This window comes from Callospermophilus lateralis, chromosome 9 (assembly GCF_048772815.1).
Source record: "Callospermophilus lateralis isolate mCalLat2 chromosome 9, mCalLat2.hap1, whole genome shotgun sequence".
In the NCBI taxonomy this organism is placed as follows: Eukaryota; Metazoa; Chordata; class Mammalia; order Rodentia; family Sciuridae; genus Callospermophilus; species Callospermophilus lateralis.
This window is the reverse complement of record NC_135313.1, coordinates 11,234,186-11,258,060: the sequence shown is the minus strand read 5'-3', so window position 1 is coordinate 11,258,060 and position 23,875 is coordinate 11,234,186. Positions and strand designations below refer to the sequence as shown.

General features: G+C 40.0%; 1 protein-coding gene across 1 annotated transcript in view; it reads right to left on the bottom strand.

The window, feature by feature from the left end:
* Positions 1 to 9,746, bottom strand: part of Col4a4 (collagen type IV alpha 4 chain) — a 116,477-nt gene extending 106,731 nt beyond the window's left edge. The window contains exons 1-3 of the mRNA XM_077110278.1: positions 9,703 to 9,746; positions 7,633 to 7,675; positions 128 to 205 (exon numbers count right to left, since the gene is read on the bottom strand). Of these exons, the coding sequence (XP_076966393.1) occupies positions 128 to 205; positions 7,633 to 7,675; positions 9,703 to 9,746 (165 nt within the window). The remainder of the gene's footprint in view (positions 1 to 127; positions 206 to 7,632; positions 7,676 to 9,702) is intronic.
* Between the last annotated feature and the right edge of the window lie 14,129 nt (positions 9,747 to 23,875).

The following is a 23,875-nucleotide window of genomic DNA, read 5'->3' as shown; positions in this document are numbered from 1 at the left end:
GTAAAAGACGTAAGTATTCTCAACATAAGCATCCACAACATGTCAGGATCTGAGACAACTTAATGTAAGTATTCAGGATGGTTCAAAATTCAGGCAAGTTGCCTGGTCTGATTGTTACATCACTTACCCGAGAGCCCTTATCAGGAAAGCACTGGCAAATGGAGCAATCTCTTCCTCCACAAGAACCGATGTATTTCTTTCCACCCTGGAAACGGAAGCAGCTTCTTTAGCCTGCGAGTGCTCATCTCTTAGTTGGATACATGCAATGCACAGCACAACAAGCACTCTGGGTTTGCCTAGCTCGCCAGAATCCCGTGGTACACTCTTACCTTTGGATCCATAAGAAGAAACAACTAATACTGACGTTTAAAAGGCAAAGCACTTAACACTGGGGCTTCATAATAAGCAGGGCTGACTATACCAGCAAGTGGCTTCCAAGACTGAGGACACTGGGGAAAAGACATGGTCCTTCTATAGTCACTTTGCTTTGGCCAGAAGCTTCTACAGTTTCTGTCTCCCAGGAAGATTTCATGACGTACTAAATTGAGAGCAAACTTAGAGTACAAACCAGACAGTTGAGCAAACCACACGTATACAGAGGCATCTAATTTAACTGATAGGCTTGACTTTTTTCATGATCACCTTGCTCTGCCTCCTGGATCAACTGGCCTGTCTCCCTTGTGAAGTCCTTTCCAGGACTATTGTCCAGTACGGTCTCATGCTTCAGATAAAAATTATTCTTCCTTACAGTGTGCCAATACTCCAAGATGGTTCCTCTAATGTGTCTCTCAACCAGAAAACTTCTGAACCTAAATAATTTGTGCCCTCTCCCCATTTTTTAGCTGACTTTTCTGCATTAGAGAGTCAAAACACACACACACACACACACACACACACACACACACACCTATGCTCTTTGGCAAGAATCGTCACTTTGTTCTCACAAATGCTAATTATCCAGAACCAGTGTCATCAGCCACTTTAGTACGAAAGTATAGTCCCAGAGAGACTGTAAGTAGGTCCCTCAGAACAAAGGGTCATACAGTGTGCCTGCATTCATTCATAGGGGCTATGGGTTGGATGGGAGAGGTGGACAGGTGTTGGTCAAAGATGCCCTAGGTTGTGGGAACTGAGGGCCTGGACAGGAACATCAAGTCAGCACCAGAGACAAACTGCCTAACAAACATGCATATAGTAATTGCACATTTCTGTAATTGACATTTTTTTTTTTTTTTACTACTGGGGATTGAATCCAAGGATGCTTTATCACCAAGCTACATCCACAATTCCAATTCCCAGTCCTTTTTAAAAATTTTTTAAAAATTTGTTTCATATGACAGCAGAATGCATTACAATTCATATTACACATATAGAACACAATTTTTCATATCTCTGTTTGTATACAAAGTATATTCACACCATTTGTGTCTTCATACATGTACTTTGAATAATGATGTCCATCACTTTTCACCATCATTTCTAACCCCATGCACCCTCCCTTACCCTCCCACCCCTCTGCCCTATCTAGAGTTTGTCTATTCCTCCCATGCTCCCCTTCCCTACCCCACTATGAATCAGCCTCCTTATATCAGAGAAAACATTTGGCATTTGTTTTGGGGGAGATTGACTAACTTCACTTAGCATTATCTTCCCCAACTCCATTCATTTACCTGCAAATGCCATGATTTTATTCTCTTTTATTGCTGAGTTATATTCCATTGTGTATACATACCACTTTTTTTAATCCATTCATCTACTGAAGAGCATCTAGATTGGTTTAACAATATAACTATTGTGAATTGTGCTGCTATAAACCTTGAGTGGCTGTGTCCCTGTAGTATGCTGTTTTTAAATCTTTTGGGTATAGAACAAGGAGGGGGATAGCTGGGTCAAATGATGGTTTCATTCCCTGTTTTCCAAGGAATCACCATACTGCTTTCCATATTGGCTACACCAATGTGCAATCCCACCAGCAGTGTATGAGTGTGCCTTTTTCCCACATCCTTGCCAACACTTTGTATTCTTAATAGCTGCCATTCTGACTGGAGTGAGATGATATCTTAGAGTGGTTTTGACTTGCATTTCTCTGATTGCTAGAGATGTTGAGCATTTTTTTCATATATTTTTTGATGGATTGTATATCATCTTCTGAGAAGTGTCCGTTCAGGTCCTTGGCCCATTTATTAATTGGGTTTTTGGTTTTTTTTTTTTTTTTTGGTGTTTAGCTTTTTGAGTTGTTATATACCCTAGAGATTAGTGCTCTATCTGATGTGTGAGGAATAAAGATTTTCTCCCAAGATGTAGGCTGTCTATTCACCTCACTGATTGTTTCTTTTGCTGAGAAGAAACTTTGTAGTTTGAATCCATCTCATTTTTTATTCTTGATTTTAATTATTATGCTAATTCTTATGACCTAATCTGACATGATAGAGATTAGGGCCTGCTTTTTTCTTCTATTAGATGCAGGGTTTATGGTTTAATTCCTAGATCCTTGATCCACTTTGAGTTGAGTTTTGTCCATGGTGAGAGATAGGGGTTTAGTTCCATTTTGTTGCGTATGGATTTCCAGGTTTTCCCAGCACCATTTGTTGAAGAGGCTGTCTTTTCTCCAATGTATGTTTTTGGCACCTTTGTCTAATGTAAGATAATTGCAATTTTTTGGGTTAGACTCTGTGTCCTCTATTCTGTTCCATGGTCTACCAGTCTATTTTGGTGCCAATACCATGTCATTTTTGTTACTATTGCTCTGTAGTATAGTTCAACGTCTGGTATAGTGATGCTACCTGCTTACTTTTCTTGCTAAGGATAGCTTTAGCTATTCTGGGTCTCTTATTTTTCCAGACAAATTTCATGATTGTTTTTTCTATTTCTATGAGGAATGTCATTGGGGTCTGGATTGGAATTGCATTAAATCTGTATAGTGCTTTTGGTAGTGTGGTCATTTTGATAATATTAATTCTACCTATCCAAGAGCAAGGTAGATCTTTCCATCTTCTAAGGTCTTCTTCGATTTCTTTCTTTAGGGTTCTGTAGTTTTCATTGTATAGGTCTTTCACCTCTTTCATTAAGTTTATTCCCAAGTATTTTTTTTTTTGAGGTTACATCCCCAATTTCCCCAATTCCAATTCCCAGTCTTTTTTTTTTTTTTGAGACAGGGTCTTGCTTAGTTCCTGAGACTGGCCTTGAAATTTTGATCCTCTTGCAACAGATTTCCCAAGTCACTGGCATTACAGGCATGTGCACCATGCCCAGCTTGATATATCTTTTTAAACTGAAGTCTCTAGACCAATGTATAATAGGAAAACATAACACAGCTAAACCAATATTTATAGTTCAGATGGAAGACACATAAACATACATATATGTAAAACATAATGCATATAAATATGCCTGTATATATGAACACATATAGACAAACATACATATACATAAATGTGTATGCTTGCATGTGTGTGTGTGTGTGTGTGTGTGTGTGTAAGAGGGAAAGGAGTCTTTCCAGAAATGCTTTTCAATCACACAATTTCAGCTTCTTTGGGAGAAAAGTATGCTCAGACAAAATCCCAAATAAAATATCTATAAGCATTAATGAAAAAGACATCTTTATAAATAAAATTATCCTGGGTCATTAAAAGTATGTAAGAATTTGAAGCTTCACAAGAGCCAAGCAAGTAGATAATTTAAGTTAAAAATGTATTTGAAGTTTCTGAAATATATGCCCCTGAAATTTTGAGTAACATTGTTATCTACAATACCTACATTCAAAATACTGATAAGGTTTAAAAAAAAATTAAATACCCAGGGCCAAGTTGGGACAGCACTTAAAGTAGCTAGTCTGAATACTCGGGTCATTTAAGGTTGGGATTCATTACTGTGTGTTCAGTGAAATATCAAAATAACCAGAGGAAAAAAGGTCAGTTGATCAGATGGCTTGATAATGAAGGGTTTTTATGTATTTATTTTTACTTATCTTTGCCAAGCATCACTGAGATGTTTTTAGCAAAATTACATCACAAAATAGAGTCAGTTTAAAATAGATCAGCAGATTCTAATAAAGCAACACCTCAATAAACATTTAAAAGGGAACAGTGAATTCACAGGGGAAGAGTCTGACCCTCAAAAATAGATTGCATAAACCCTTTGAAAAAAAATAAAGACAGTATCTCAGACATCTAAACATTCAAAATATGAACTACACTAACGGGGAACACACTTATACTCTCAGGAAACCAATGTTACTTTTCTTCAAAGAGAAAAACAGGAAAAGTCACTCTGTTTTATCTTGGGCATTTTAAAACAAATATTTGCTGCATAGAAAGTTCAAGAAAATAAGTTAATTTATAGAAGAATAGCCATCTGCCCTAAAGATGTACCTCAATTTTCTTTTTTATACAACAAACAATATAGGCACAAAATAAAAAATTCAAATAGTGCAAAAGACTGTAACAGGAAAAAAAATTTTCTTTTCCAATCCTGGCCCAAGTTCTCTAAAACAGAGGATCAATCACTTTACATTGGTGTCCAGCAATGAATCTGCTGAGAAAGAAATCAGAAAAGAATACATAGGAATAAACCTAATCATGGAGGTGAAAAACTTTTTCAATGAAAAACTAAAGAACATTGAAGAAAGAAGTTGAAGAAGACACAGATATGGAAAGACCTCCCATGTTCATGAATAAGATAAATTAATATTGTTAGAATTAATGTCATTGAAATGGCCATACTACCCAAAGCAATATACAGAGTCAATGCAATCCCCATCAAAATGGTGTTTTTTACAGAACTAGAAAAAAGTAGTTCTAAAATTCATTTGGAATAATAAAAGACCCAGAATAACCAAAACAAGTCTAAGGGGAAAAAAAGAAAAGAAAAGAAAAAGAAAAAGGAAAAAAATTAGTGCTAGAAGAATCACAATTCCTGACTTTAAATTATACAACAGAGCTATAGTAACAAAAACTGTATGATACTGGTACAAAAACAGGCACAAAGACCAGTGATACAGAATAGAAGACACAGAGACAAATCCACACAGATGCTTGACAAAGGTGCCAAAAACATACATTGGAGAAAAGACAGCCTGTTTAACAAATAATGCTGGGAAAACTGGTTGTCCATCTGTAGAAAGATAAAACTAGACCCTTATCTCTCACCCTGCACAGGAAAATCAACTCAAAATGAATCAAAGACCCAGGAATTGGATCGGAACTTAAACAATTCCTAGAGAAAAATGTAGGATCAATATTCCAGCACACAGGCAATGACTTGCTCAACAGGAATCCTAAAGATCAGGAAATAATGTCAAGTGTTAATAGATAGGACGGCATAACATTAAATAGTTCCTGCATAGAACAGGTAACAATAAAATGTTAAGGTAGAACATGCATATGGGAGAAAATCTTTGCTAGCTCTTCTTTTGACAGAGGATTAATATCTAGAATAAAGAACTCAAAAACTTAACACCAAAAAGCCAAATAACCCAATTAATAAATGGGCAAATGAATTAAGCAGGTACTTCTCAAAACAAGAAATATAAAAAGTCAACAAATATATGAAAAAATGTACATCATTAGCAATTAAGAAAATGTAAATCAAAACTACATTGAGATTTCATCTCATACCAGTCAGAACAGCAGCCATGAAAAATACAAAATAATAAATGGCAGAGAAGATGAAGATAAAAAGGAATACTTTCATACTGTTGGTGGGATTATAAATTAGTAAACCACTATGGAAACCAGTATGGTGCTTCCTCAAAGGACTAGGCATGGAACTGCCATATGACCCAGCTATACCACTTCCCAGTACTTGTACGTAAGAATTAAAGTCATCATACCACAGTTATACCTGCATACCTGTGTTTATGGCAGCACAATTCACATTAACCAAACTATGGAACCAGATGAATGGATACAGGAAATGTGGAATATATACACAATAAGATTTCATTTAGCCATACAAAAATAAAATGATGGCATTTACAATATACATAAATAACTGGAGACCATCATGTTAAGCAAAATAAACCAAACTCAGAAGGTCAAGGGTCATATGTTTTCTCTCATGTGTGTAAGCCATAGAGGAAAAAGGAAAAGAAAGGTGTGGGCAGAGTGAGGGTCTCATGAAAATCAAAGGGCGATCAGTAGAGGAAAGGGACCAGAGAGGGAGAGGGAGAGAGGGAGGCAGGAAGTGTTAGGGAGTGATATGGGCCAAATTATATTGTGTGCATATATGGATATGTAACAACAAATTCCACCATTATGTACAACTATAATGCACCGATTAAAAATCTGAGGGAAAAAGAATGATTTAGAGACATAATAACCAAATGTGTACTTCTTGTTTGTACCATGAACAAATCAACTATGAGAAGAACATCTTTGAAACAATAAAGGAAATTTTAACTAAAAAAAAAAATGGTGTCTGGGTATTAATAAGCACACTCACACCACAATCTCTCTCACACACAAGCACACATGTGAACAAATGCACATACACACACACACACACTTTCAGTGATTTTTGACCTGCTTTTATTATTACCCAATGGTATACTGCCCAATACTTTGCCACTTTCACATAATCAAATGTCTTCATAATCATTTTGATAGAATCTATATAGCTATCCATTACAAAGGATCTTAACTTGTTCAACCACCCTCTACTGAGGAACATGGATATTGCATCCGTTTTTACCTCTGCCTTTAAAATCTAATCATCACATCCACTCCTGTGTGAACACAAGCCAGTGGGAGGGTCCAGGATAGAATGATCCTTGGTTCAGGAATTATATTCATTGGCATGGAATATAAGGATCAAATGAAGTGAAATTTAAGACTTGGTAGACTTAGAAAACAAAAGAATATGATATAAAAATAAACCCAGAAAAAATCAGGTAAGATCCACAGCAGTCAGCCATTGTTCTCAAATGTACACCAACCAGCCTTCCATCCCCGTTAACATGGAGAAGACTGAGCCGTAGGTATGTTAAGGAATGAATCAGTGGCAGAGCCAAGAACCAAGGGTGCCTGTTCCTTGACCCATGTGCTGTCTGCTCCCAACTGGTAGGAAGGAGAGAACAAGGTTAATGACCTGCTTCCATTTGCTTTGGAAAGACCTAAGATAATCTGAATCTCTGAAATTGGATTGAGTGGACCCAAGACAGTCCAGTTGTCTAAAGATCAACCTGAGTTACAGACAGCTCATAACTGGATTTTCCAGAAACTTCTGAGATTGAGTTTAATAACTTAGATTCTTTAGTGAAGAGGCAGAAGTAAGAGGGCTTATTACAGAATGTTCTAGGTTTATCTTTCTGCAGAACTAAAATGTTCAAATTTAACCTTATATTTTCTGATTTAATCTTGATATGGCCCAGCTGCCTCTTGTCTGTCTCAAAAAAAAAATGTTTTTAAGAAAAGGTTATGTTAATTATAAAATAAAAAAACAATCCAACATCCAGGCAATTCCAAAAGCAATCTTGACCACAAAATATTGAAGAAACCTTAGAGTTACTGTACCTAAACCTCCATTTCCCAGATAAAAAAACTGAGCCCCAGAAAGTGTTTAAAAATATAACAAAACAATACATTCAAGAAAGTGAATTCTCAACATGCAATCAGTGTAAATTAATGTACTTACTCCATATACATGTTGTACAGAAAAGAGAATAAGTATAAGGTACCTGCAGAAAAACAAAAATTCATATTAATTTAAACCATTAATTTTCATGCAAAACAAACTAAAAAGATAAAGAGTAAAGGAGTTGATCCCAGAAAACTTTTTATTTCTAACAGGCTAGGACCACCAGCTGATTGTCCCCAGTGGCCAGAGAGATGTTCTGCTCTCTCTGGATGTCAAGATGACTGTTTGTTCCTCTTTTTAGTCAAGGAAGCAGGATGGAAGGTGATGTGGTCCTCCTGAGCCTTCTCTCCACACCCTCTAGTCCTTCCTCTTGTGCAAACACGTGAGAAACACCACTGAGAGTCACAAAGCCGTGTCCCTGGGTGTGACCCTGATTAGGACATGAGCAACTGGGGCAGATCTAATCTGTATTTTCTCGCTTTCACCCTTCTCCCAGCCATTCTATTGGAATTCATGATAGTTCCAATAAAGTCCAGTTGACATTTCAATGTAGTAAATAATTAAGTTAGAGAAAAATCTGAAGGAGGTGTTAAACCCAGGGAATAAGCTTTAAATCAAGTTGAACTTGTATTTACAACCACTGCTTGTTAAATGACTTCTTATCTCTTGGGACATTTGTAAATAGGATATGTTGTATCTCTTTTTTTTTAAGTTTTTTTTTTAGTTGTAGATGAACACATTGCCTTTATTTTATTTTAATTGTAGATGAACATAATACCTTTATTTTATTTATTTTTACGCGATGCTGAGAAGCGAACTCAGTGCCTCACACATGCGGGCAAGTGCTCTTCCACTGAGCCACAACCCCAGCTGGACATGCTGCACCTTACGGCAGTTGTAGTCACCACATAATCGCATTGAAACTGTGGGCACCTTTCACAGAAGATCTAACTCAGAAATGTTGGATAATATGCACCAGAGCCCTCAGGCAAAATAGCCTCCAAGGGCCCAAGCATGTCAGATATGAACCTCATTACTGTCCCTTCATGCTATACTGTTTGTCTTTCTCACTGACATAGATATTTTTCTTCTAAAAACCATCCATAATTAAGATTCTTTTGCAGTTTCCTTCCTATCGACTCCACGTAAGACATGACTACATTTCTGAAATAAACAGATTCCTTCCCACCACCCACTCACTCTTCCTTCATTTCCCATAAACACGTTCATCACCTTCAAAACTTTTCGCCTTTCTGCTATTGAAGTCTTAATCCTCAACACCTTTTAGCTCATATTTAACAATCTCCTATTAGCTTCCTATGGCTGCAGAAACACATCCCCACAAACTCTGAGGCTTAAACAATGCGGATTTATCATCTTGTACTTTGGGGCATCATAAGCCTAACATGGGTCTCAATGGTGAACAGCAAGGTGTTTCAGGGGAGAGTGTGATCCCCTGCTTTCCCAGACTCTAGGGGCCACTCGCCTTCCTTGGCTCGTGGTCCATTCCATCTTCAAAGCAGGATGAGGGTTTCTCTTGCTACATCCCTCTGGCCTCTGCTTCTGTCGTTACATCTCTTCTGATGCTGCCTTCCCCTTTGACTTCTAAGAACACTTGTGATTATATGGGCACACTCAGATGATCTAAGATCAACTATCCCATCTCAAGGTCTGCCAATTAGCAAACTTAATTCCATCTGTAACTTTAAACCCCCCTTTTCAATATAACATAACATAGTCACAGGCTCCAGAAATTAGGGTGTGGATGTCTCTGGGGGTCATTAACCTGCCTACTGCACTAGACAAGTACTTGGTCCCAACTCCACTAGTTGCAGGGACCCTGCTGCTCTGGGCCTATAAGGCTTTTGCTATTCAAACCCAGTGAGTAAGAGAGCAGGAACCCAGAGCCCTTAGTTATGCAGCTTCCCACTGGGTGACCTTGGAGCATTTCAGAGAGGGTAGACAGTGTGGACTTTAATAATGAGTCATATACAGCAGGCAAACCCTTTAGCTTCCTGGAACCATTTGCTTTTTGATACTGAGGCATTTAGATAATCTACAACTATAAAACAAACACTTAGGAGAAATTATTTGATAAAAGCAGGTGATCACACAGAAGACACTCACCCGGGATCTGTGACCAAGGGCTTGGTCCATCTGAAAGACACCATGTGCACAGGGGCTTTGCAAGCCAGTCTAGGGACTAGAAACTTCTGCCAGGCCTTTCTTCTCTTCTGGAAGACTCGCTGGCAGGTGAAGTTCTGTGTCCTGGGTTAAAATCTGCATGTGTTAAATGTAAATATGTTTCTTAAAACACGGTGTGCATTATAATGTTGAAAGTAATTACTTTCATTAATCATAGTAAAAGAGGTATTCAGGCATGAAAATAAGTAAAATATTAATATGGGCTACAATGTGAATGAAGCTTGAAAACATTATGCTAAGTGAAAAAAGGCCAATATGTATGTATGTATATAATGTATATAAAATGTCTACATATGCCAATCTAGAGAAAGAGAAAATAGATTAGTGGTTCTTAGGAGGAATGGAAGGGAAAATTAGACAACTGTCGGATTTCTTTTGGGGATGATGAAAATTTTCTAGAATTTAGGAAGTGGTTATGGTTATACAGCATATGGACATAATAAAAACTGTTGGATTATAAACTTCAAAAGAGTTAAAATGGTAAACTTTATTTTTTGAACTTTACCTCAATAAAAAAGGAGAAAAAATATTTTTAAACTTGACTCAAAGAACCTTTTATTTGATCAAAGATCTCGTTGGCCCCAAGAATTGAGATGTCTCATATTTAGAATCTTTGGCTGTAAAGACCTGTTCTTAATGGAACTGGTAGAGAGGGGAAACCAGGAGTGTTAAATGTTGCAGGCTATTTTTAAATTTCCGGATAAAAGCTGGGTAAATTAATTCAATGCTGTATTTATGGAACATTAGTTTTCTGAGTAAGTGGTAGAACCACATTCCACGATGCTGTTTCAAAACCAAAGAGAAACAGAATCATTCTGAATACCTAGATCTTTCCCCCCCTAAATTTATAATTTTAAGTATCTTTTTTAAAAATCCCATTCTAGAAACAAGTCTCAATAAAAGTATTGTTTTAGAAGGAAAACACAAATTGGTTTGAGTCGTTCAAATTGTATTCAATAATTTAAACAAATTGAAAACAGTCTAAGATTTAAGAAAGCCAGAGATACTTGTATTTTAATCCAAAATTAGATATATGATGCAATTAATCTCTACACATATCCACACATATTGTGATAAAGGGTTGCCATAGTCATCTTCCAGGGAAGACAGACTGTGGTCTAATCCTAGGATTTTCTCAATACATTTTAATTGGATGCAGGTATAGGCCAATCTGCAGAATCCCAGTGGGTCTCCCACCAACCAAAGAGAGTGAAAGGGCAAGGACACTGGGAGCATCCTGTACATTCTCAGCACCCTGAATTTAAGTAGCTACAAACCTTAGGACAACAGGCTGCAGCTGTTTTTATAACCCACAGGCTTTTCTTCAGGGCCCTTGTAGTGTCTGCAATACATAGTGAGGGCTCAATATATATCTGTTGGATGAATTAACTTGTAAAAGACACTTGGGACCTTAGGGATGGGAGACAAGTATATTCAATGGGGCAGCTGTTAAAGGCTATGGAGAAGGCTAACTTGGAATACACATGAGGTTGTGGAGAGAGAAATCATATTGACCTTGGGGGAGGTGAAGAGAAACTGACAACTTTGTGGTTATTTGTAGGGTCCTCTTCAGAGCATTGCCCACATAAAGTCAGTTAACTCTTAACATGATTTCGAAAAAGTATTATCCCCATTGCACAAGAAAAACAAAGGAGATCAGTTTGTGTACTTCATACAAAGTCACAGAGCCATAAGTTACTGTGGGACCAGGACTTTTCTCCCTGGTAAGTATTCCTTCTCCCCAGTGACACTCTGGCATGGAGGACTTCAGATTTCTCTCCTCTTATCCTCCCAAAAGAATTTTGAAACTATGCACCCTGCCCTTCTTTTTCTTCTTAAGTTAACATTTAAAAGCTTTCATCTTCTCTTTAAGTAGTTGCAAAGCAAATGATTTCTGAAGTATCATTAATGGTGACCTTTAAAATAGAACTGTTCCAGCCTTATTTTGATATATCAAATGGATCATAATGCCACAACAATCTGATTTTCACCCCTATCAGATTAAAACAATGCATACAAATTCTTTCACAGGAATTTCATGTGGCTTGCTTTTAAATTTTGAAACGGATTTCCATGCCACTCCCTGACACATTTTAATGCAACTTATTTTATACTTGAAAATCTTATATTGATCACTATCATACTTCTCTGCAACAAAAATGTTTATAAAGTAAATATTTTTTTTATTTCCTATGATCATAGTCCTCTAAGTTTAATTTTTCCTACTGGAATTTGTTTTTCCTTATAATTGTTAGATACATATATTTTTTTCATCAAAAACAAATTTACATATTGTTGATCAATTATTAAACATCAAAATAGCTGTATTGGAAATGCAGGCTCTTTGTTTCTCAGTTCAGTCAGCTCTAGACCAGCAGCCCTTCCTACTGAAATTGACACAGTTTTAAAAATAATATTTCCTTCTTTATTTCCAAATTTGAACTGTTCTTGAGTTGTATATTACAGTTTGAAAGACTCCTGCCTCACAGAATGCATGTGTTGAAATCTAATCCTCAGTGTTTTGATATTAAGATGTGGGGCCTTTTGGGGTGGGGGGCGATAAGATCATGAGGCTGAGCCCTCATGCAGGGTATTTGTGCCCTAGAAGGGTCTGGGGGAGCTTCTTTGCATCTTGCTTCTGCCATGTGGGACTGCAACAAAGAGGAAGCCCTCACCAGACACTGGATCTGCCAGGACCTTGATTTTGAACTTCCCGGCCTCCAGAACTGTGAGCAATTTCAGTTGTTCATAAATTACTCAGTCTGAGGCACTGTGTTATAGCAGCCCAAATGAACTAAGACACACATCAAGATTAGTGTCGTACTTCATCATCAAGAATTATTTTTGAATTCACTACCAGCTGTAAGCCTTCAAGTGTGATGACAGCTGAAGTTGGAAACAGTGACCAGAGGCCGTCATAGCCAGTAGGTGGAGCACTTCCTGTTTGGATGGTCCTTCCTTTGTCCTTACAGACAGTTCTTCAGTTCTGGGACAAAGCAGGGTGGCAATGTCTGGGATGGACAGGGAGAGGAATGTGCCTTTCTTTTGAAAAGTAGGAGAAGAAACAGTGTAAGAAGCTTGAACAAAGGCAGAGCAATGCTATGAAAGAATGTACACGGCAGGCAGCTGAGCATCTGGAAACAGGCTCTTTTCATTAGTTGTCCATAAAATTAATTACATAACTCTTGAGAATCTCGTTGCTTCCCAAGGATCCATGTGCCTCAGTTTGAAGATCTCTGTTTTAAATAAGCTGTCAACGGTAAAAATCTGAACTGTTCACTGTTTCAACTGGAACAGACCTTAGAAGCCCATGATCATGCACGTCTAGCCCAAAACAAACTACAAAGGAGTCACAGAGAATTTTTTGACCGTTTTCCTGCCTGCAGTGCAGCTACTAGGTCACAGCTGAACAGAGCCCCCGTCTCGCTGTCAGCCTGACACTGGGAACAGCCATATGCACTGTGCTCTGTGATTCACAAAATGCGATCACGCATGTTATCCACAGCCATCTATGAGCCGCTTCTTTGTTGCAACCACCTGTGTTACAAGCCTAAGAATGTTTGCATCCACCAAGATTTTGACTGCACCAAACAAAAATAGCCCCTCACTCAGAATAGCATCCCTCTAACCTACATTCCTACCAAATTAATGGCTTTTGTCATGTGGGATTAGAGGGGACAGAATGTTGCTATTCAAGTTTGTCATTATTACAAAAAAAACAACCCAAGTGCTATGCCACTAAAACATGCAAACAACAGCTTTAGGACATTGCCTATGCGGGAAACTTCTGGAGAGGTTCTGTGCCTTTCAAAAGGACATGCTTTATTTTGCCAACTGTTATTCTCAAGAAGGGACCATTGTCTATAGCTCCCTCAGAGCCCCACCTTCAACCCAGCTCCTGGAGGCACAGACAGGCTTTCCACCACCTGGTCCTGTCTCCCCAGCCAGACAGAAAGGATCAGGATAAGCCACTGGACCAAAGGTGACTCCATGCAACAGTGGCTTAGTGACAGACAACTGTGACTCTGGGCTGGGAGGCGGTGCAAATAGAGACTGAATGGAGAGGCCGAGGAGGGATGGGCGTGCATCACGAAATGATCAGAGGGGCTGGGGCTGTGGCTCAGTGGTAGGGCACTCGCCTAGCACATGTGAGGCCCTGGGTTTGGTCCTTAGCACCACCTAAAAATAGATAAATAAAAGAAAGATATTGTGCCCAACTACAACTAAAAAAAAAAAAAATATATTTAAAAAAAAAAAAGAAAGAAAGAAAGAAATGATTAGAGGTAGAGGCCAGTGTTAGAGGGCTGGGGAAGACCAAGGCAAAGTGTAAGCCTAGATTTAGAGAAAACAGATTCTCCGAGTAAACGTAAAATGCTGTTTTCAGAGAGGAAAATTCAAAGAAAAGAATGATTTTGTGGGGAGGATGAAAGATCGCTGGGAGCTGCCCCCTGTGGTAAAGCCATAAAAGTCACGTCACTTTTCTTGGGTGAGTGGACCTGAGGACTCCCCCACACCCAAGTCCACTGAGGCTCCACCCAGCAGGGAGCTGGGCTCCCCTCTCTGAGAGAGAAGCTGAACATCAGCACCTGGGCCTTTGAATCACCTGTTCACTGACCCCAGTCAGGTCCAGAGGCTCTTTCCCATAGAAGACAGAAGGTAGTAAGTTCTAGTAGGTATGTGCAGCAAATATCATCTTGCTCTCTTCTTCCAACTCCCTGAGATTACTTTTTCCCTTTCACTTCTTTATGAAAAGTCCTCGTCTCTAACTCTTTCTGGTCTGTGCCCAGTACTAGAGTCACTCCCAAATGCTAGATTTGGGAACAAGAACTGAGATCTTCCAAATCAGTATCTCTACCAGGAAAATTTGTTTTCTCTGCAACAGGATCCTGAGAGGAAATACACCCAGCTGGGCTCTCCTCTATGGAGCTGAGGAGAATGGCCAAGACACTGGGGGCAAGATGGACAGGAGACTGAGGATCGGACCTTTCCAGCCAGTCACAAAGAGCTAACAAAAGCTTAGTGTCTCTTCTCTCCCTAAGCAACATGAAATCTTGGAGTTCTGTTTAATGATTTTGTTTTTGTTTCAGTAAAATAATCAATTAACTCAGTGACTACATGTACTTTCCTTTTGATCTTCTGACACTGAGCTATCTGAAGACTCTTTCCAAGGATACATTTTTCTGATGGTCTGAACACCTATTTTATACACCTTTCTCTTTCCAAAATAGAATTCTTTTGTGTCTGGGGGGGGGGGGTGGTGGTTTAGCAGGGATTGAACTCGGGGGGACTCATCCACTGAGCCACATCCCCAGCCCTATTTTGTATTTTATTTAGAGACAGGGTCTCACTGAGTTGCTTAGCACCTTGCTTTTGCTGAGGCTGGACTTGAACTCTCCATCCTCCTGCCTCAGCCTCTTAAGTTGCTGAGATTATAGGTGTGTACCACTGCACCTGACCAAGATAGAATTACTTAAGGTTCAGGTCTTAAAAACAAATAATCAAAGGGCCTCAGAGGTTAGGAAACTGCTCCCAGGAAAAGCAAGACATACCTCAGTTACCTGCCCCTCACCTCTGCATCTCCCTGCAGTTCCTACCCTTTCCCTTTTAAGAGTTAAGCTGACCTTTTCCCAGTGTATAAGATGGCTACTTGGTTTTGCTCTTTTTTCTTTAAAAAATTGTTTTAAACTTATTATTAACAGATAAATAAAAACACAAAAATCATACTAATGAGGTACTATGGGATGCTTTGATATAGTTATACACTGTATACAGTTTAAATCAGGCTAAACTTACCTATTCCCTAAAACAGTTATCATTTCCAATTATGGGAAAAACCTTGGAAACATATTCTTGGAACTTCTTGAAATGTATAGTACATAATTACCAACTATAGTCACCCTGCTGCAGTAACTCACCAGGACTTCTTACTACTAACTATAACTTGGTACCCACTAGTCAACCTCTCCCCATCCCTCTACCCCATCTCTCCCAGTCTCTAGTAATAACTACTCTACTCTCAACATCCTTGAGATCTGCTTTTTTAGAATCCATATATGAGTGAGATCATGCAGAGCTTGTCCTTGTCCTTGGCTTGTTTACACAATGATCTCCAGTTCCATCCAGGTTTTGCTCTTTCTAACACCTCATTTGGGTTGATTCTAACTGCGGACACAGACTTTCAAAGAATTCATTTTGGTTTGAGCTCTTTAGAGAAAAACAGTCCTTCTTATCACATAGCAGCCCCAGGTTTGTATAGTGGGTCATCAGTCTGTGTGGTCCAGGGACCATGGCATGTGTCTGGAGCTTCGTGTTCTCGGAGAAGCAAAAGGGAAAACTTGACAACTACTCAACTAAATTCTTGAACTCTACTCTGAGTTCCGACTTGAACAGAATGCTGCTGGACTGGAGCCAAGCCCACCCCAGCTCTCCTTTCCTACATATTCTATTGAATTGTCAGAGGACTGCAGAATCCTCAGTTGACACTGGATGGAGTTAGTCGCGCAGTCTGTCACCGTAACTCAGCTAACCCACCATTCTGGCAGAGTAGGCTTCTATTACCCTTCTGTCCTTGAAGTCTCCTCCCATTATCAACAGAACATCCGTAATAATAATGCAACCATAATAATGTCACCCTTGGGAATCACATGAAGGGGACATATGTTCCAAAAATATACAACAGATTTTCAAACCCAGACAAGTCTTTAACTCCAAGTAAAGAGTGACATTCTTGACTCAGTGCTCTCAAATTTCTTATTAAAAAGACTAACCTCCCAGGTTTCCCTTGGCCTATGATTCCCCCCTCCTACCCTCCCCCCATCTCCCCATCCCTCCACCCTGCCCCCGGTGTAGAGCTGAACACTCCATCTGGCTTCTCTGGACTTTTAGACTTCCCAGAATTGCCTTTGGGGTGAGCTCTGGCAATAACTCCTGATGATTTCACTGCCAGCTGTGACACGAGGCTGCATTTGCCTGCATGGCCTCTGGCCTCTGCTCCTCCACAGCCCACATAATGGAGAAGGGCAGAGGAGAAACAGGGACAAACCTGGGTGGACTCTTGGGAAGGCAGCAGACTTAGGAAGGAAGGAAATCTGAGGAATGAAAAAGAGGAATAAGCTATGGCAGTGTCTCCTAAGTATCTTTGAGTCAGTCAGTCAGTTTGCTTGAGACGGGGTCTGGCTATGCTGCCCAAGATGGCCACAAACCCTGAGCTTAAGGTGTCCTCCTGCCTTGCCTTTCCTCATAGCTGGCTCTACAGATGACACTGGCCTATCTTAAAGTATCTTTTAAACACCAGGAGAGAAAAACTACTGAGAGGGAGGAATGTTCAGTTAATGTGGAGGAAGAACGCATACAGAAGGACGATTCTAGGTAGAATCACAGAATTAATTTAAATTCACTAGAGAAAAAAATGGCATCTGGTTTTGTCAGTGATTGAGGGACAGTGGCTTCCTCCCCCTTCTGCCCCCTCCCAACCTGCTCTTCTTCCTTCTTTCCTGATCCCTCTTCTGCTCCTGTATTCCCTCTCTTCTTTCTCCTCCCTCTTTTCCGGCTCCTTTTTTCCCTTCCTTCTCGTCTCCCGTTGCTGCATCATCATCATCATCATTATCATCATCATCTCCACCATAAGGAAGGACCTTATTTACAGAGGGCTACCTACCAAGATGGTCGACTCCATGCCAAGGGCTTTTATGCAGTCCTGAAAACTTCACAGTGGCTCTGGGGGGGTCATCTGATTTCCTTTTTCCACAAATGAGTCACAGAGTAAGTGACCTTGTCAGAGCCTTCCTACTTAACCATGACACAAGACAGCTTTCATAACTTATAGGAATTCATGAGTGAATTTTAGAATTCCTGAGTAAATTAACCTTGGGAATAATGATATTAGCCTCTAATACCTCAGGAGCACAGAGTCAACCGTAAGTGAAACGGTGCAACGATGCAAAGACATCCTGTTCTCCCTGAATTATGAGATGGAGGCTTTTTTACTTGGAATTTCAAGTCTAGAAACTCCTATGGGAGGGACAGTTGGAGGCCTTAAGGGCACCATTCTATATAGGATATGGGGAAGTCAAATATTTAAGCATTTTAATTGTTTAAGCAAAAAAGAGAAGGAGATTCATAAAAGCATCCAAAGAAACTTTAAGGTTAATAAGAAGTATTGAGGTGGGACAGGAAAAAAAAATGGTTCTAATACAGGACAGCCGATCCCTGCTGAGAGGGGAAATGGTGCTTCTGTGGGTTGCAGGTCTTTCCTAAGAACAGCTTTTCTCATGGATGCATTCAGGGCTTCTGCGATCTCTTCATCTCCCTTGCTTCTGGTAGGAGTTGATTCCTCCAGACCTAAAATCTCTATAGCAGATCTGTCCATGAAAGGCAAGACCTAGAACTGGATTTTCCTTGGTCCGCCACTCTGGAGCCTCATAAAAGATTTCAAGAGCATCGCCCAAAGTGAGGCTTCAGAGCCAAGCCATCACATGGACCATAAAAGCACACAAAAGCACATATGACACAGTGGTGTGGACTTGGACATCAATGAGTCACAGATCGAAGCCAAGAGGTGTTCTATACATGAGACATTGTGTGGATCACTCTCGGAGAAAGAGTTGACAGTAGAAAGGGTCACAAAAAGAAGGAGTTCCAGGGGCTGCAGTTGTAGCTGAGTGGTAGAGTCCTTGCCTAGTATGTGTGAGGCCCTGGGTTCAATCCTCAGCACCACATAAAAATAAATAAAGTTATTTAATAAAAAAGGGGGTTCCAGAATTAAAACGAGGTTACTTCCTCTCCTGAATCTTGGAAATCAGGTGTTTCTTTCTTTTGTTAATCTTCAGATATTTAAGCTAGAAAGAAATCTACATTAAGTTTTTACAGCAAAAGAAAGCACATGCATAAGTGTAAAATTAAATATAAAATCTAGCCAATATATTGGTCTGGGGTTATGGCTCAGCAGTAGAGCACTCACCTAGCACGTGCGAGGCCCTGGGTTCGATCCTCAGCACCACATAAGAATAAATAAATAAAATAAAGGTATTGTGCCCAACTACAACTAAAAAATATTTTTTTAAAAAATCTAGCCAATATATATAAAAACTATAAAAAGCCAGGTACAGTAATCCCAGCAGCTTGGGAGGATGTGGCAGGAGGATCACAAGTACAAAGCCAGCCTCAGCAATTTAGCAAAGCCCTAAGCAACTCAGGGAGACTTTGTCTCTAAATAAAATATAAAAAATATAAAATTAAAAAATATTTTTAAAAGAGATGGGGATGTGATTCAGTAGTTAAGCATGCCTGGTCCAATCCCCAATACCAAAAAAAAAAAAAAAAAAAAAGACAAAAGAAAACAAAGAATAAGAAAAGATTTCTAAAATCATTAACAATTTAATAATGTATAAAATTTGAAGTGATTCTCTATAAACTAGTTTGGAATTAATGAAAAAAAATTATTTCTAATATCACTTTCAAACACTTAATTCCACATAAACATCTATGTATGATTATTAATTCAAGAAATAGCTGTCAACTTCTCACATTGTGCCAACTCTCATTCTAAACACCGTGGGAACAACAAAAAGATAAATAAATTTGATTTATCTGAAGTAATCCAGTATGTATGTATGTGTGTATTTTAAAAATAGCCTCTGTACTTGCTCTCAAAAGCTGTGTAATCCAGAAAAGTAAGTTACCTTACCCTCTTTCTGTGCTATTTAACAAAGTCTGCATAGGGACCATGATCTTTGATCTTTTATTCTTTGCCTTTTTATGGAATTTTATTTTTTATAATTTTTTAAAATTTGTGTTCAAAGCCACATTAGTGCATTATAATTACACCCTAGTGAACTATGTAGTTAAATACTTGTAGATGTGTGCAATAGAATAACATAATGCAGTCAATTTCAATCCCTAGTACCTGCCCTGTGATCTTTGACCTAATCTTAAAGCAGGAGCAGTTGCTCCAGATGGACCATGCAAAAGGTGACACACATCAGTGGGAACAGCAAGTACAAAGACATGAACCTACGGGTGTGTGCAATGAACTTGTGAAAACTTGAGCAGCTTGGGTGACTCAGGAGGTAAAGCGAAAGAGTTGACTTGGGACCACTCCATTCTATTCTAAGAAGTGTGCAGTTAGCTGTGAAGGCGAAGCATGTGATGTGATGTGTGTGATGGATAACTGACATTCACCACCCAGTTCTGGCACATGGCAGGTTTCCTTTCCCAGCCCCTCCAGAATGAAGCATGGTCATGTGACCCGTTTAACCAATGAAGTGTGAGTGGAAATAGTGTACATCCTATCCAGGGAAACTTTCAGGACAGTTTTGATTTGGCACATTCTCTTCCCCTTCTGAGGCAATCATAGAAGATGCTCAGAGTCATGCTGATCACAATGGTGAATTTCCAGGATTATCCTGATTGGCTGTAAGCACAGCCCCCACTCTACCCCACCCCTATGCCCTGCAATGAACAGGTAATGTGAATGAAAGGGGAAAAAAAAAAAAAAACAGACCTGTAACTCTGAGCCTCTGGGTTTGGAGGAGTGCTTTTTACTGCCCAAAAAAGGAACCTGTGCTTTCTGACACACTGTGCAATTTTAAATGATAACTCTGACAATGACATATATAGAAGATGGATTTCAGAGAGCCTGCAACTGCAGCAACTGGCTAGAGGACTACCAAGACCAACAGATGATATTTATGTCAGGCACGAGGACCAGAACTGTGAACTTAGAAAAGCAGCAAAGGAACCCAGAGGTATGATGGCAAGAGCTGACCTGAGTCAATCATGACTTGAGATTGCAAGAGCGCCTGATAGTCTAATTGTTTCAGAGGTGATGAAAAGAGAAAGTTCTTGAAAGAACAGGCTTGACTAACAGGGAGATGAAGTAAGATTAAAGAAGGAGCTACAGGCAGCCTGGAGAAGCTTATCCCATCAAGAGCAGAGGCATATCCCGTGCAACGGAGACTATAAGAAGATAGTGAACTTTGGAAGAAAACAGATGTGAGAGTGAACAGGGGCTGAGTCATTGAACTTTGCTCGTTCATTCATTCAACAACAGTAAAAAACAAAGAAGAATCCTGCCCCAATGGGACTTACACTGAAAATACAGAGAAGCAGACATATTTAAACACTGCAGAAAATAGGATATTGTGATTTTTAAAGGGAGGAAAAAATAATTAAAGACAGTGACCAATTCATTTTGTTCGAAATCCTTATCTGATATCAAAGTCAAAAATAGAGATGTCTCTGTCCTTTTTTCAAAAAGAACTGCCACCTTCCCTTCCTTTTTCCTTTTTCTTTTTCACATTTAAGGAGCCAACTGTAAAAAAAAAAAAAAATCAGTTTTCTTGACCTCAAGGTTATTTTTTAAAAATTAAGAATTTTTTTTTTTTTAACTAGGATAGCAGGTAGCACACCAAATGTTGTAGTAAATTGGGTCATATGTATTGTGGGAGGTGGGTTGATGGTTAAGCATGGCTTTTAGAAAAGCCACTTCTCAAAATTTCTTGTGCATATGAATCACAAGGCCTTGGAGAATGCAGGGTGATTCAGTGGTTCTGGGGTGGGACCTGAGAGTCTCCATTCCCAACAGCTCCCTGGGATGCCAAGGCTGCTGGCCCCAGGAATGCCAAAGCATGGTTCTCATCATGTCTGTCTGTTCTTCCTTATGCACCTGAAGAATCAAATGGCAATATGTGATTGTCATGCAAAGATCTGTGACAAAGCGCCTCTGATGGATTATTATATTCCTATAATTTCCTGGGTGTCACCATGATTATCCTGACTCCAGCCCAGGGAGGTTATGTCACAGGACTACATGTGGGCAGGATTCACAAACCAGGTCTAGTGCGGAGATCAAGCTCTTTGTGGCTCCCTCCTCACTGTTTCCATCACATTTCTTTCCTGCTCTGTTGCTGCAGCAGGAAGGACCATTCTGATGCTGATAAAGCCAAGTCCATCAAAATGATGTGGGTTCAAGGAAAAGCAACGAAAATCCAAATGGAGAAACCTTCTGAGATTCAGCAAATAAAAGAACAATTAACTTCGGGATGGAGATTGTTTTATTTTTGTTTTCCAGGAAGCAATATCAGTTTGTAAAAAGATCATCATATGCCTCTAAGAACTCTTGGACATTATCACTTCCTCAACAGGGCATCTGCTTTCCTACTTCACTTGGATGACAGAAAATTCCATAAAAACCTTCCCTATCCATCAGGAGAAGCTACTATGCATCACACTGCAACATCTACAGTCTAGATACACAAATTCCACAGTGTTCCCAAATCCCCTAAATCTTAATAAAGAGTTTTCTATCTGTCAGCTTCTTTATTTTACTAACAAGAAGCCTTAATTCAATGCGCTAACTAAAATATGCAAGTAAAACTGTGGCTCTTAAACTTGCCTGCATGTGGTATCTCTAGGAACACTGATAGCTAAGTTCTCTAGAGGCTGATATAATTGGCTTGGGATCCATTGGGTATCAGAATTTTTAGACATGCCTCAGGATATTCTAATGCATAGCCACAGCTGTGAATCACTGGCACAAAAGACAGAAGACTCTTTTCACTCTATAATAAAACATAAATAAATAAATAGTAGGAAGATGTCTTCAGTCGCTGTCAGGGTTTTGCCTCTTTATAATGATTACATATGTTTAAAATCCTGTTAGACCTTGATTCTAATTGCAAGTAATTGGTTTCCTACAATCAGTGACCAACCAGAGTTCCTACTTGGTGTTTGCTAACCAACCATAGCAGATGTCAGCAACACTGCTTCAAAGCAAAGGATCTTAATCTGGGAATGGAATTCAGATGGTCAGTGAATTTGGATGGGGGAAAAAGTGATATCTTAATTTTCACTAATCTTTTACAGAAGTCCAGCATTCCATTCAGTTACAAGTATAGGCAATAGACCACAATAGTATTGGCAGTTCTTGAGAATCTGCAACCACTAGTATTTTTATATTACATTTCAGTTTGGCCAGTTTTCTCAAAATATCATTTGCAGTATCACTCCAATATTACAGTTGCTTAATAGACCTGCAGTTAGATCTAGCTGTTTAATGCAACAATGATGCATGCCTGTTATTATATCATAAGTTTGGTACTGTACTTTAATGTTGTGTTCCAAAAAAACTGATTCTGCTTTAATTGTATTTTATGTATTTAACATTATTCTGAGAGGTTCTCTAAATTCTTCACCCAAGGTGCCAATTTGGTCTGTGGCACAAGAGAGTCCTGACAAGACAGATGCAACATATTTGCATCCAAGGCCTCCTCTTCTGCCTAACCAGAATCCACCTGCGACCACAACCCGCAACCCGGCAGCCTCTCAGGAGGGAGACACCCTGGACCAGAGTCGGGTCTTGTTTTCCCCTGCATTTCCGCAGATAAGATTTAGCCTGAAAAGCCAGTTCAACTCAGTGGATGGGCTTTCTCTTTCCCCTCAGCTGCCTCTTGCTCTTGGCATTTTGGAATGCCCCAACTGCCAGGCCGGTAACTCGAGAGCCTCCAAATTAATCAAAACACACAGCACCCAGTTCAAGCCCTGGCAGACAAGCCTTGGAGCTATAAAAGCTCTCCTCTGGTGACCCCAGGGCCACTACTCCCCAGCCAACAAATCCCCGTTCCTGTCACCCTTGGATGCCTACCTGGACTGCTCCACTTGCTCTCCCAGGCAGGTCCTTGGGCCGCAGATTGCCAGCTTGTGGGCGACTTACCTGGGGGGACGCCTCTCAGTCCTCGAGCACCCCTCGGCTCTGCCTAGCCCGAATCCACCCGCGACCCGGCAGCCTTCTCTCTAGAGTCTGGCGGCCGCAAGTTGGAGGTGGGCTGGAGAAGGGAAGGCAGACAGACGCACGGGCGCTGGAGCCGGGAGCTCGCCGGGCCTCCGAGTGCAGACGCCCGGCGCGCCTCCCGCTTAATCTGGGCAGGGCCGGTAGCCACTCCCTCCACCCTGTGCAGCCGCCTCCCCACCGCACATCCCCCCGAATTCCTCACCTCCGACCCGCACCGCCTACCCCACCTGGGCCCCAAGACCTTTGAGCATCACCTTCTGAACCCCTATCCTGGATGGGCGCCCACCTGCCCTGCAGCCGCTTAGC